The 14,568-nt window shown below is 30.3% G+C and overlaps 1 protein-coding gene across 1 annotated transcript in view; it reads right to left on the bottom strand.

Annotated features, from left to right (window-relative positions):
* The window catches only part of LOC115881969 (troponin T, skeletal muscle-like), a 36,035-nt gene that overhangs the window by 18,452 nt on the left and 3,015 nt on the right, over positions 1-14,568 (bottom strand). Inside the window, 4 exon segments of the mRNA XM_030899728.1 lie at positions 5,767-5,793; positions 9,654-9,659; positions 9,845-9,877; positions 10,926-10,972. Of these exon segments, the coding sequence (XP_030755588.1) occupies positions 5,767-5,793; positions 9,654-9,659; positions 9,845-9,877; positions 10,926-10,951 (92 nt within the window). The 5' untranslated portion in view covers positions 10,952-10,972.

Genomic DNA, 14,568 nt, shown 5'->3' with positions numbered 1-14,568 from the left:
CGTTAAAATGACTTTTTTATATTAATATTTTTGTGACATTTGAAAAAAAAGCGAATGAATAAATTTTGAGAACCACCGGCTTTCAGTTTATTCGAAGACCAATGTTGCCACATTGACAATATACAGGGTGGTCCGAATTGTATTCGTGAAACTTCGGCAGCACATTCTGCAGATAAAAATAGGTAAAAAAGTATAAATTTATGTTCTAAATTGCTTCGTTTCGGAGGTACAGGGTGTAGAAATTTCATTTTTATTTCGTTTTTTCACAAATAATTTCTGATCAAACGTTGATATTTGGATGAAAATTGGTGTCTAGAAGTTTTTATACATAAAAAAATTGGTTTCAGTGTCAATATGACTCTAAAATATAAAACGTTTAACATTTTTTTGGGAAAAAAATGTATTTCTTGTATCTTGCACTTATTTAAAACCTACCCTGTATAAAAGACAATTTTAGTAGAGAAAAATATTCTAAAGATCTAATAGAAAATAAACGTTCTAGAGACTAGAGAATTTCAGCTGAATGTAATTAACCTAAAAATAGGCAAGGCAAAACGTTTTTTTGCATATGGGGCTTGAAAATAGCTCTCTCAGCCAAAAGCCAAGAATAATAATAAAAGATGGTAAAATAAGTAAACAAAAGCCAGCACTGGCTGCCAAGCTATTATTATACACAGTTATAAAATAGACTGCATATTGGTAGCCCTCTTTTTTTAAGCGTTTTTATTAATACCAGGGCTGATCAAATAATACAGTGAGAAGATTTAAAAAAATAAATTTAGTAATAGAAAAAAACAAAAAAGAAGTTTTCAATATTAAATCTGTGACAGTTCTGTCATCATCCAGAGCCAATTTGATCATAAGACTTTTTAGTTATATAGGTACAAGGAGTCTTAAAAACTACATCATCCACGACAATGTCATAGTTATGTCATGGTATTTTTTTAATAATAAAGAGCAGCATGGGGTGGCCCATCGAAAACGTTCCGTAAGGCATAACGGCCGCCAGAGTATTTTTTTTTCCAAAAAATCCATAAACACGTCAATTTTGTTTTGCCCCAAAAATGATTGCAAAATCTTCAACCCTCTGAGCGGGAGTGTCATCCCCCCATTTTTTTCAAATGGGAAGGGGGTCAAGAGGTATCGCAATGAAAAGGGCTTTCTATTATCTACAGGGTGAGTTTCTTACGATGTTCTCTATGGGTATCTCGGAAACTACTGGAGATAGAGAGTCAGTTAAATAGGGAAAGAATTGCAGTTTTATGGGGTCATAAATATGCGCCTTTCAGATTTTTGAAAAAGTTCATGGCTTACTAGATATTTCGAAAAAAACAAATTTTGGCTATTTTAAAAATTGTCCCTAATTCCATTATAATCTATTTTAGAGAAAAAGTTTTCAGATAAAAGTTGTAAATATTCACATCCCTAATGAGATTGTGTTCTCCGATTATTTCTAAAGCCTGTCATTTTTGACATATGACACAAACATATGTTTTTTTAAATGGAAACCATAGTTGGCCATGACTTCATAAACAGCGTCATTTTTTAAGCTTTTCAGCGATATAAGCTATAATATGTTTCTTTCACAAAATTACTGAGTTATAGCCAATTCTTATCTTTCTTGACTAATTTCACTTAGTTAGCCATGGAAACAAGTTCAATCGTCGTTGCTCTCAGAAATATGAAATTGTCATATTCAATCTGTGTGAATTAAAATAAACAAAAATTGTAAATAAGAGTTTTTCAAATGAAGAAAAGCGTGTAGGATTATTGGTTCAACTTTTCTTGGCCATACAGTTTCGAGGATACGTTGACCGGTGAACGTTACTTACGTTTTGTAGAGAAAGGTTTTCAAGTAGGGTTTCCAACCGTCCCGGTTTAGCCGGGATTAACCAGGAATCAGAAAGTTTGTCCCGGCGAAAGTTTTGTCTTGGCCGGGACCTGGTAACTAAAAAAGTGTGTACTACACACATAATATTTTTTTTCTCTAATATTTAATGTTTTGTTTCAATTATTTAAAAGCTTAAAGATAATTGTCCCGGAATCGCCGATGCTCAAGTTGGGAACCCTATTTTCAAGACATGTTAGAAAAGTTAAATTTATTAATACTCGCCCATTAGTAGAGTGGTTCCAACATGACTTTTATTATGACACACCAACCCCAATCCCCCCACAAACACACAATGAAAGAAATGTTAAAAATTATTTATATCATAATTATCTAGACTCGGGGATAGAAAGAGGTGGACCAAATTGCATGGGTCTCCTCGGTCACTTGACCTATCCATTTTAGATTTTTTTATGCGGTATGGTTAACAACAAGGTTTACAGAAGAACTTATGAATTAAGAGAGGCACTCGAAGAGGCGGAACGGGAGAAGTTTAATTAAGTCGACCGGTCGTTCTGTGAGAATAGCTAGAAATTCAGTTTTAAAAAGGTGCATTTATGTACCCAAAACAATTGCGAATTTTTTGAAAATTTTCTAAAATAACTTTATAATATAGATTAATAATATATTTTGTCTTTTTATAAGTAATAAATTATAACAAAATTAGAACACCATTGAAAACCGTTCTCTAAAAAAACGTAAATAACTTTCACTGGTCAACGAACGTATCCTCGAGACAGTATGGCCAAAAAAAGTTGCACCAATAATCCTACACGCTTTTCTTCATTTGAAAAACTCTTATTTACAATTTTTGTTTATTTTAATTCAAAAATATATGTGACAATTTCATATTTCTGAGAGCAACGACGATTGAACTTGTTTCCATGGCTAACTAAGTGAAATTAGTCAAGAAAGATAAGAATTGGCTATAACTCAGTAATTTTGTGAAAGAAACATATTATAGCTTATATCGCTGAAAAGCTTAAAAAATGGCGCTTTTTATGAAGTCATGGCCAACTATGGTTTCCATTTAAAAAAAACATATGTTTGTGTCATATGTGTTTATATGTGATTATCTACAACTTTTATCTGAACACTTTTTATCTAAAATAGATTATAATGGAATTAGGGACAATTTTTAAAATAGCCGAAATTTGTTTTTTTCGAAATATCTAGTAAGCCATGAACTTTTTCAAAAAATCTGAAAGGCGCATATTTATGACCCCACAAAACTGCAATTCTTTCCCCATTTAACCGACTCTCTATCTCCAGTAGTTTCCGAGTTGCCCATAGAGAACATCGTAGGAAACTCACCCTGTATACTTTCCCGCTTCGTTTTTGAAAATCGGTCGAGTCATTGAGAAAATCTGAAGGATTAAAATTCATACATTCAATCCTTCATATTTTCAATCCCCTCACAGACAAAATTGACGTGTTTTTGAATTTTCTGAAAAAAAAAATTGCCCTGGCCGTTATGCCTTGCGGAACGTTTTCGATGGGCCACCCTGTACAAAAAAATCAAGCGTTATACAGGATGTTTCAGATAATTAAAATAAAAGGTTTTCTTAGATTAATTATAATTTTAGTAATTCTTAGGGAATATTTTTAAACTGTTTTTCATAGATGTAATTTGATTTATCACTCTATACAGGGTTGTTCACCACATACGACACGGAGTATTGTAGCTAAACGATGAGATTTTTACAAATTGTAAGTTTTGGGTTCGATGAAGGACTATCGGAGGTACAATTTAAAAATAATTTTACAAGATACAGAGTGTCCCAAATAAGTAAAAAATATCAAAGTTGTATTTTTTTAAATGGAACACCCTGTATATTATTACATTTTTTAGTTTCTACGATTAAAATAAAGGTAAATTTGATTAAGATTTATTATACTTAAACCTTACCGTTTTTGAAATATTTTCAATTTTGTGAAATTGCAGTAAAAATTTTAAGGCTTCATTTTTGCAAGGGTATCAAAGTTTTTAATACTAAATATTTACTGAAGTTTATTTACTGATCAGTTATTGTGTTGCAATAATAAAAATAATACTACCTTATACAGAGTGTCTAAAATTTATTTTAAATAATTATTAGCTTCAAACGGCAATAACTTGTTTAATTTAAATGGAACACCCTCTATATTTTACGAGAATCAGATGCACAATTTAATTGTCTATCAAATTATATTATACCATTTTTTACCTATCTCTTTAAGTTTCCGTAGAAAATGCATTTTCTTGTAATTTAGAACTTATTTATCAATATACCCATGGACTATTGACATTTTAGATTATTTTTAAAGATGTACCAAATTTTTAAAGAGTACAGATACTAATATTGTCGATATAATTCGTTTATTTCATTAAAAAATAAAAAACTGTTTAAATATTTGTTAAAGAGGATCAATTAATATGATTCCAGTATTCAAACTACATTAACTGACTGTTTGCGTTGATTAATAATAATTGCTCCAAATACTAAAAAACTGAATTTTGTATGGGCATTAGACATTGTGATAAAAAGTAACACCTTAAAAATGATATTTCATTTTTTAATAAATGCTTATTTATAACAACAGAGACTTTAATTTGATAACTTATTATTATATTGATTTCTGACTCAAATCCACATTTATTTATAATAATTTATTAACGAACACAATTAGGTATGTAATTAATTAGTATATGGGCGGAAATAATGGTGTTATATTTAATTAATGGTATACTCTTTTATAAAGATTTAAATAGTTTTCTTTTTGCATACAAATGGGCTAGTAATATTATCGTTTTGCTAAAAACGATAATATTACTAGTCTGTACATTTTGTACATTTGTTGCTTTAAAAACAATCTAAAATGTCAATATTCCATAGATATATTGATAAATGAGGTCCAAATTAAAAGAAAATGAATTTTCTACGAAAACTTGAAGGGATAGGTAAAAAATGGTATAATACAATTTGATAGACAATTTAATTGTGCATCTGATTTTCCTAAAATATACAGGGCATTCCATTTAAATTAAAGAAGTTATTGCCGTTTGAAGCTAATAATTATTTAAAATAAATTTTTAGACACTCTGTATAAGGTAGTATTATTTTTATTATTGCAACACAATAACTGATCAGTAAATAAACTTCAGTAAATATTTAGTATTAAAAACTTTGATACCCTTGCAAAAATGAAGCCTTAAAATTTTTACTGCAATTTCACAAAATTGAAAATATTTCAAAAACGGTAAGGTTTAAGTAAAATAAACCTTAATCAAATTTACCTTTATTTTAATCGTAGAAACTAAAAATGTAATAATATACAGGGTGTTCCATTTAAAAAAATACAACTTTGATATTTTTTCTTTGTTTGGGACTCTCTGTATCTTGTAAAAATATTTTTAAATTGTAGCTCTAATAGTCCTTCAACGAACCCCAAACTTACAATTTGTAAAAATCGCATCGTTTAGCTACAATACTCCGTGTCGTATCTAGTGAACAACCCTGTATAACGGTTTAAATTTCTAAGGAAACACCCTGTATATGTGGAAAAAATCTCAAAAACGTATTAAAAAAATAGTAATTATAGCGGGTGTCTCAGTACTTCTGTTCCAATAAAATATGTCAATTGGATGAAGACAAAGAAAAAAGTTAGAAAAAATAACTTTTTATTTCGTAGATTTTTTGTTATTTTAGGTATTAATTTAATATAAGGTATATTTCAAAGGTATCAGATATGCTTTAAGAAAGTATTTTATTGTAACTTCAGTACTATATGAGAGACGGTTGAAAAAACTCAAAAACTCTAAGGGTAAGAGAATGACAAATATTAGGGACAGATTCGCTTGCGGCAAAAATCTACAAAAGCCAAGAGGGGAAACTTACTCGACTCTGGTGGTTGTGGTTGTGGTCCTACGAGGGTACGTAACATCACAAGGGTGAGAAGCAACAGGGATCACGAAAAAAAACGGAAAAAATCAAATAAAAAGTGAACTATGTACAATAAAATCAAAATAAAAGCCTCTGTAAGTGTACGATGTTGCCTAGATCATTTTTATACTTTGGTAGATACTTTAACACAGCGTAAACTACTCCTAGTACGACGTCATACTAGTGGTCGAAGCTCATAATACTAATTAAACACTTTTTTAACTTTAAATTACAACAAACCTCTTCAGCAAAACACAATATAGGAAATCTTATTGACTCCATCTATTGATGTAAAATTGCTTGTAGACTTTTAGGGCTCGAACTCACTGACGACCAGGTCGCAACGACCTGGCCGTCGGCTGGCCGGATGTATTGCGTTTTTAGCTGCGGCCAGATGAACGACCAGTTTCAACAGAGTTGTCAAATCTAACGATTTTTTACGTTTTACCGATTAGAAAATATTGTTTCAGAAATGTTAAAATATCCGAGTTAACTAAAAAGCGAAGTTGCTATTAAAAACAAACAAAAAGCATTGTGTACGCGCGACCGACAAAAAGGGAGATATTCTGTTTCTTTTTTCTACTGATACGGCGCCCTTATCGACTTTACAAGTAAACATATTAGGGCGACCGTAAAAAAAGATCGTCAAACACTGGCTCTAAATATAAGCAGGTAGAAAGTTTAGCCACAAATTACCTATAGCAGATGCGAAAGAACACCGAATTACGCGTTCAGGTTTCTGTGACCTTCAGAAAGAGTTCATAGACAATCCGCATCAATGTATAGTTTGGGTGAAAATAATCTGCACCAATATGTTATCGAGGCATATAATCTCACAGTAATTTAATAGATTGCTCGTCATATTATATCAGTTCGTAGGAGATTAGAAAAAAAAAGATATTTATAGTATAAAAAATTAATTTATTTAACAAAATTTAATTAAAGATGTGACAAAATAGTTACTTTTCTATTGGTTCTATCGGACTTTTTTCGACTATATAAATCTTTATTTTTTGTAAACTTTAATGCATAAAATATTTTCAATCTAATAAATAATTTAATGATGTAAATAAGAGGAAATTTCTCACATGGGTGGTCAAATTCTATAGTTTTCATTATATCAAACAGCCTCTGAATGTTTTTTTCAGTGCAAAACTCATCAAAATTTAATATAAATACAAATAACAAATTTTTCCACTTTCATGATCAGGCTTTTAAATGGGTAAATAATTTCGAGTTATCCAGAGATTCGGATTCTTTTGCAAATTTTAGACAAATATCACATTGATGTATTTGAAGACCTTTTTAATTGATGTAGTCAAACATAATTAAAGGCATTTTGAGTTGAAAACATTTCTCAGAGGCTGTTTGATATAATGAAAGCTATAGAATTTGACCACCCATGTGAGAAATTTCCTCTTATTTACATCATTAAATGATTTATTAGATTGAAAATATTTGATGTATTAAAGTTTACAAATAAAGATTTATATAGTCGAAAAAAGTCCGATAGAACCAATAGAAAGGTACTATTTTGTCACATTTTTAATTAAATGTTGTTAAATAAATTAATTTTTTATACTATAAATATCTTTTTTTTAGAAATAACAGTTCAAAAGTTCAACAAAAATCCTACACCCTTTTTTAAAAAGAAACATATAACCACGCACTATGTCATTCCAGCAAGCGAATACGACACAGCATAGGTTTCCGGACTAAACGACCGGTGTATTTACACCACTCAATGGGCGTGTGGGGTTTGCCAAGCGGTTTCCGATGCAGTCTCTTTCTTTCGCATCTGTTATAGGTAATTTGTGGTTTAGCTTCCAGTTATTTCAATGTTTACAATATAATGAAGAATCTACAACGGTAATTACTTCTATTTTTATGAATGTTTAAGTTACTTTCTTAATTTTTTTTTCAAAATAATGTACCTAGTAGAAATATAGTCTAATGAACCCTGAAACGTTAAATTAAATATAATATTTAAATGTATATGACTACAATACAACTAAAAAAACTAATTTAATCAAAAAATATCAAGTGGTTGTAGAAAAACTTTAAATATTATTTTTTTTATTTTTTAACATCGAAACTCAAACGTATAATAACAGAGTATCATACCAACCATAAATAGAGTAGGTATGTCATATAAAAATGTTTTGAGTTTTTACTAGAATCGACCCTTGATAAAAAAAGGGATTAGATTTAAGTTTAGCTTTGATCCAGTCTGAATACTATTTCTTTGGATTTTCTGCACGTGTGCAAAAACTACACTAAAACACTATATCTTATAGAAAATAAAATATTGTACCTTGAATTTAAGGGATTTCATCTGAAAAATTATTAATTTGGAAGAAAACCGGCAACAAGCGGCAGAAAATTTCCGTGCAGTCTTCTGGTCGCAACGACTAACGGACGGCCAGGACGTTAGTGTGCGCCATATCATTTGATTTAATGGCTTTTAGAGGTAGCTGCGGCCTGGTCGTCAGTGTGTTCGAGCCCTTAAATTTAGTTATATCAACGAAAGTAACATTATGATCTAGGGTATTTTGTTTGTTAATTAATAGACCACAAAAATAAATGGATTCCTTTATACAGGGTGAAAAAAAAACTAGTGTATCAAACCTCAGTGAGCGATGCTTTAGATTCTTAGTAACAAATCCTATAAATCCCACTTTTATCTGTATATCTGTATAGTATCACACAGTAAAGTTTGGTACATTATTTATTTTACACACTGTATATGCATTACTGTGAATAGATATACAAAAAACTGCTGATGTACTGATTGCACAGTCAATTTATTTTTTATGTCTATTAAATTTTACTTGCTGTTCTTTGTTTCTCAAAATATAATTTTTTGTAATTTTGAATATATGTATTATGTTCAATAATTGTTTGAGTATTGTTCCAAAAGATATAGGGTGTCTCCTAAATAAATGCAAACGTGAAATTACTTGATCCTTAATAAGAGACACACCCTGTATAGAAAAACAAGTAAAATGTCGTCTAGGTGTGTATATTTGTTTTAAATATTTGTATAATACCGTATAATTTTAAATAAACGTATGAGTAGGTCAGGATATACAGTTTGTCCCCCGAATTGTCTTCACTAGATGAAAATCTTTTATACAGGGTGTCCCATTTGAGATGAATACAAACCAACATCTTGGCTTGTATCCATCTTAAGTGGGACACCCTGTATATGTTGTTCTAGTGGACCGATTTTGATTATTTTTTAAGCAATTTGAAGTAAATTATTTGACTATATGACTGTCATCTGTCAATTATACGAGGGAAAACAAAATGTTGATATTTTGGTAAAATTTTGAAACACCCTATGGAGTGTATTAACAAAGCAAGGAATTTAAAAATAATTTTATCATCTAGATGCATCTTTTCTCACTAGTTTAATTTTTTTGGAGATTTTAAAAAATAAAGAAATAAATAAACGATACAATCCGGGGACTTACTGTATATTATTTTAATTTCGACGACAGTGTTAGTAATTATATTTATTTATAATCATACTGTATAATAGAGTCTGTAATATACCGGGTGTTTCAATATTAACCTTTCCTCATTGAACCACCCGGTATAATGTGTTAAGTATGTGATTAGTAAAAATTTTCTCATATGGTAATGTTTATTTTTTGTTAAATTATACTAGATAAGAAATTAAAACTAAGGTAAAACATATAGTGGTGAGTCACAAGCTTGTTCCTATAATACGGGGGGTGTCGAAACACAGACTGGCATCTACTTTACACAGGGTGGACTAAAAGATTTTTGGTTTCTGTACAAATCACGGGGGTTGGATGGGTTGTGATAAAACTTACGTTTTTCTGTAAAATAGAGAAAGAAAAACATGAAAATAGTAAATTGTATGTTTTTTTATCAAGTTCTTTCTCGAAATTTGGAATTTGGACTGCTGCAAGTTGAACAGGACTGTTTTTTTTAGAATGCCAATGTAATATTCTGATGGGGTTATGAACAATTAATTTTTAGGATTTTTTTTATGTTAACTTACGTTTCAACAACTTCTTCCTCCTCCTCTTCTTCGCTGAAAGTTAAATAAATAAATAATGTATTAATAAAATATAACAAATAATTAATTCTATATACAGGGTGGCGCCTCTGATACCACGCAGATGCTCAAAGGAGAACGACAGTTTGCGTGTTGAAATTAAATTTTGTAAAGAGTATGTAAGAGGTTAATTTACATGACACCCTTTATATTATTTAATTTTCAGGTTCTATAGAGAAAAAATAAAGGTTAGTTTCTTTAGAAAAGTCTATATGACTAAAATGTAATCTCTAAATAAAATAATCGTCTAAATAGGAAGAATAAATTTTAAATTTCAATAAAAGCTACCTAAATTGGAATTTACCCGGTATAGCCTAATGTTATGTAGTTAAAATAACCATTGTACATTTTCAATCAAATTAAAACTTGACTTGAAATGTTATACAGGGTGGGACAAAATTAATGTTGAACATATGTCACTTTTAAACGCAAGTTATTCTTGTATTATAAATGAAATAACCACTATATTATTCCGATATTCAATGGAGGATTTATGTCTTTTCAAAATACTATTATGGTTGTCTACCTCTTAGACAAATATTTTCGTAGATATTTTCATTTATGTGATAAGAGGCGCCACCCTGTATATGGTACATATACAGTAATGGACTAATTATCTAAAACATATAAGAAATGTAGAATTAATTTAGCATGCTCAGAAACAAATAAAAAAAGAGTTTGACGGATGACAAATGACAATTGTTATGGCGCCAAATTCAAAATTTATCGTTTAAATATGTAAAAATCATGCGAGATGATTAAATATCGAAAAATATCAAAGACGAAAGTTGTTTAGTACGAATTTTCCAAAGGATTTAAAAAAAAAATGTTTTCACTATATAATTTTTGATATAGTCTCTCCAACGAAAGAAGCCATGAGAGTGACAGTTGTGTCTGTCATTTTAATTCACAGTTAAGTTGTTATTTCCCTGGCTTGTTGAATAGACTAACTCAATGATAAAAATAATCAAATCGTTACTTTTTAGGTCACTGTATAAAAGAAAAATAAGCTAAATGTACTTACGAGTAGACCTCTTCTTCATCGGACATGATGGCAAGGGTTTATAAAACCTAGAAAAAAAAAAGATTTATATTTAGACCTAAATATGAAAAGAAATAAGAAAAAGAAAGAATAAGAAAAATGATGACGTCTGTAGAATACTTTTATAGGTTGTTTATACAAGGTGTCTTGAATCAGTGCAAGTATTTTTACGTGTAGCATATTTCGACACCAGAAATATACCATGAAGTTTATTTGTAAAAGTAAATTGATAAAAAAAATATATTCCATTTTTGAAAATGTTTGTATTCCTTTTCATAAGTTATTCGGGATTTAAATGGAAGTATTTTGGATATGGCGTTTGTGTCGCCTCAGCCTGAATATCTGTTGGTAATTTACTTATTTCGTTTTGAGCATAGACAAACAAATAAAAAGAGACTGGCAAATTAAATGGCAAAGAGAGGGACAACGTTCCCGTAGCGCACCTCAGAACGCAAAATTTCGTTCTATTTTTGTTGATCTGCGCATTGCGTCTATTGGGCCCACTATCTCATTCTAATATAACAAGAGAGAAAGAAGCAGCCATATAAAACGTAATTTCTAAATAGAAATTAGAACAATATCGCCTTTCGTTTTCGTCATCATGACAACCAAGATGACAACATCATGACAATTTGTCACGTTTGTTAATTTTTCGTTTCGTGATTTACCTTTTTTTCTAAACTCTCCATTTTATTGACTTATGAATATGGATAGGGAACAAATTCCTTTGTTCCATATAGGTATTTATATTTTGTTACTTATAGTTTTAGGTTATACTATTTGTTATTTTATTTGCTGCAGGAGCCAGTATCATCTATTTTCTATATGTATTGGTGCCCTCTTTCTCTGATAGATATGTTAAAGACACCCGGTAAAATAAAAGTAAGTAGTTATATATTTATCATCTTATTAAGAAAAAAGTAGAAGTATAGTAGTGTCAAAAATATTTCGAACCTCTCTTAAGAGAACAAATTAATACAATTAATTTTTTTCATTTTTTGGGTAGGTAGTTTATAGCTGGTATAGTAATCAGAAACTTTATTCATATACCTATTTTACTTTTGTTTTAGGATTAAAACTGGACTTGAAAATGATTCAGGATCAGTATTCTCGTAAAGTCTTCTTTGCTTGGATATTCACTTTGTTATTGCAATTAGGCAGTTTTTTCGAAAATGAGATTTTTAATGCCCTTTAAAAAAATTGGCCGATCGTTTCCTGCAACGGTCAGTTCTTCTGCAGTTAAAATTGGTAGGTGGGTGGAATAAACACTGTTATTTCTTGTTATTATATTATAAAAAGTTTATTTATTTTTATGTATAAATAAATATGTTTATAAAACAGTACAATTTTTGCTTTTTTATAATTTCCCTTATAATAGTAGTATTCTTTCGTTCTGAAAGAAACTGCAAATTTTCACTTAAACTGATTTATTCCCTACACCACGTTCCCTTTACGTGGTATAGGGAATAAATCAGTTTAAGTGAAAATTTTCAGTTTCAGAATGAAAGAATACTACTAATAATGGCTAATTTAAATTTTCCGCCAGCCAGAATGTGTCGTAATGTCTTATGATACGTTTTATACCTATCTCTTTCATTTTCATATAAAGCACACATAATAAAGAAAGATAGCAATAAAGACGTACGTCCTGCCATGATCCTGCTAATTGGTTTCAAAATTGTTATTCTGGGTTGCGCTACGGGAACGCGGTCCCTCTCTTTACCATGAGATTTGTCAGTCTCTTTTTATTTGTTTGTCTATGGTTTTGAGCCATTTCGGGCTCCAATTCAATCAGCAATCGACACGAAAGAGAATTAAAAAATATTGACTCAAAACTGACAACTAAAGAGACAGCTTTATTCATTTGTCAAATTACATAGAAACCAACGCCAACACAGCACAATATTTTTTCTACTCGTAATAAATTAATTGAAATAATAATTTCTGAAAAATTTTTATAACGTAACTCGCTAAGGAAAAAAATATTGTTTATACACGACGATAAAATTGCATTATCGTCTTGTATAAAAAATAACTATTTTTTGCCTTTAGATGTGTATTTTTTTTCTAATTTCGAAAAATCGAAAGTAGAGAAAAAAAAATAAAAAGTAAAAAGAAAATTGCTTTGCTTAGTATAGTTGTTAGTTAGTATTTCCCCATTAATGCGGACAACGCCTACAAAACTATTTTTCCGATTTTTTTTCGAAAAACGATGTAAAAATATCTGTCGATCACACAAGCGCTGTGCTAATTTTAGATCGGGAAATCGTTCGTGCTGCTTTTCCGAAGACGAAAATAGCCGAATCGAGACACGTTGCCAAATAGAGACAGAGAGCTTGAATTTCATCGGGTTTTTCGAAATCCTACTCATTTTCGTGGGAATAACATCCTGGCTAATTGAAACGCTTGATTTAATAACTTTACAATGGCTGATTACAGGTGAAACTCGATATTTAAAAAATCTACCAAATAAAATAGTTATTTTTGGTAGACACTTCTGCGTTAAACCTGAACGGTCGCTGTTTGGTAGAAGTTGTGTTTACAGTTATAAAAACTTGCCCAACAAAGAAAAAAATGCTTAACGTTTCGGAAAGTTTTCTCTTTCCGTCGTCAGAAGCAAAAAATATAAAGAATCAAGAAAAAAACTATTTAAAATATTTAAATTGAACTATTCGAGAACACTTTTAAAACAGATACATCTACAAGAAATCGTTGACGTTCTGTTATTTTATTTTTTATGGTTAATCCAGTCCAGGACCGTTCCTGGCGAGCGTGCAGTGCGTGCACGCACGTAGGCGCAACATTTTGGGGGCGCAGAATCAAAGGGTCAATCAGTACTTTGTAACAAAAAACCGATACGCTTTCTTGCCAATTAACAAATACTTAAACCATCATAGGATAAAGGTTGCTTAGCGTCTTTTTTGCGTTGGCCGCACCGAATAAACAAGTCTAGGGCAATCTGTTGGCAACATATTGATTCCATCTATTTATTTTTCATTTTATTCATTTTATGGAAAGCACTGTTCATTAAAATGTTGTATCCTATGTTATAGGGCTTGTTTCTCTCTACAATTTCCTGTCTCAAATTGTACAGTTTGTGTCGGGGAAGGGATCATAGTTTCATAGTTGTCGATTTTCGAAAGATATCAGTACATGTATATTATTTCGTATTTTTTTCATTTTATTGATTTTATGGAAAGCATTGTTCATTAAAATGTTGTATCCTATGCTATAGGGCTTGTTTCTCTCTACAATTTCCTGTCTCACAATGTACCGTTTGTGTCCGGGAAGGGTTCATAATTTCATAGTTGTCGATTTTCGAAAGAAATCAGTACATGTGTATTATTTCCGAATTTTTGTTTTTTGTTTTTATGTATTTCATATAAAATGGGTCAGTTTTTTTCTTTAGGGTACTATTTTTGTTACTAAATGTTTGTGGTTTTGTTTGTTTTATTTATTTAGTAAATGTTTTTATACTTTAATTAGAATAGTTTTTTTTTACATTTCCAATTACATATTGCTCGTTTGTCGCAGAATATAAATTCTTTAAATTTTTGAGATTAAGATTAAAATATATAATTGATTTAAATATTAACCGCACGTAGGCACCAGACACCCCAGGAAC

Source organism: Sitophilus oryzae, unplaced genomic scaffold (assembly GCF_002938485.1).
Source record: "Sitophilus oryzae breed Bouriz unplaced genomic scaffold, Soryzae_2.0 scaffold_1745_pilon_pilon, whole genome shotgun sequence".
NCBI lineage: Eukaryota > Metazoa > Arthropoda > Insecta > Coleoptera > Curculionidae > Sitophilus > Sitophilus oryzae.
Note: the sequence above shows the minus strand (reverse complement) of the source record. Positions and strands in the feature narration are given on the sequence as shown.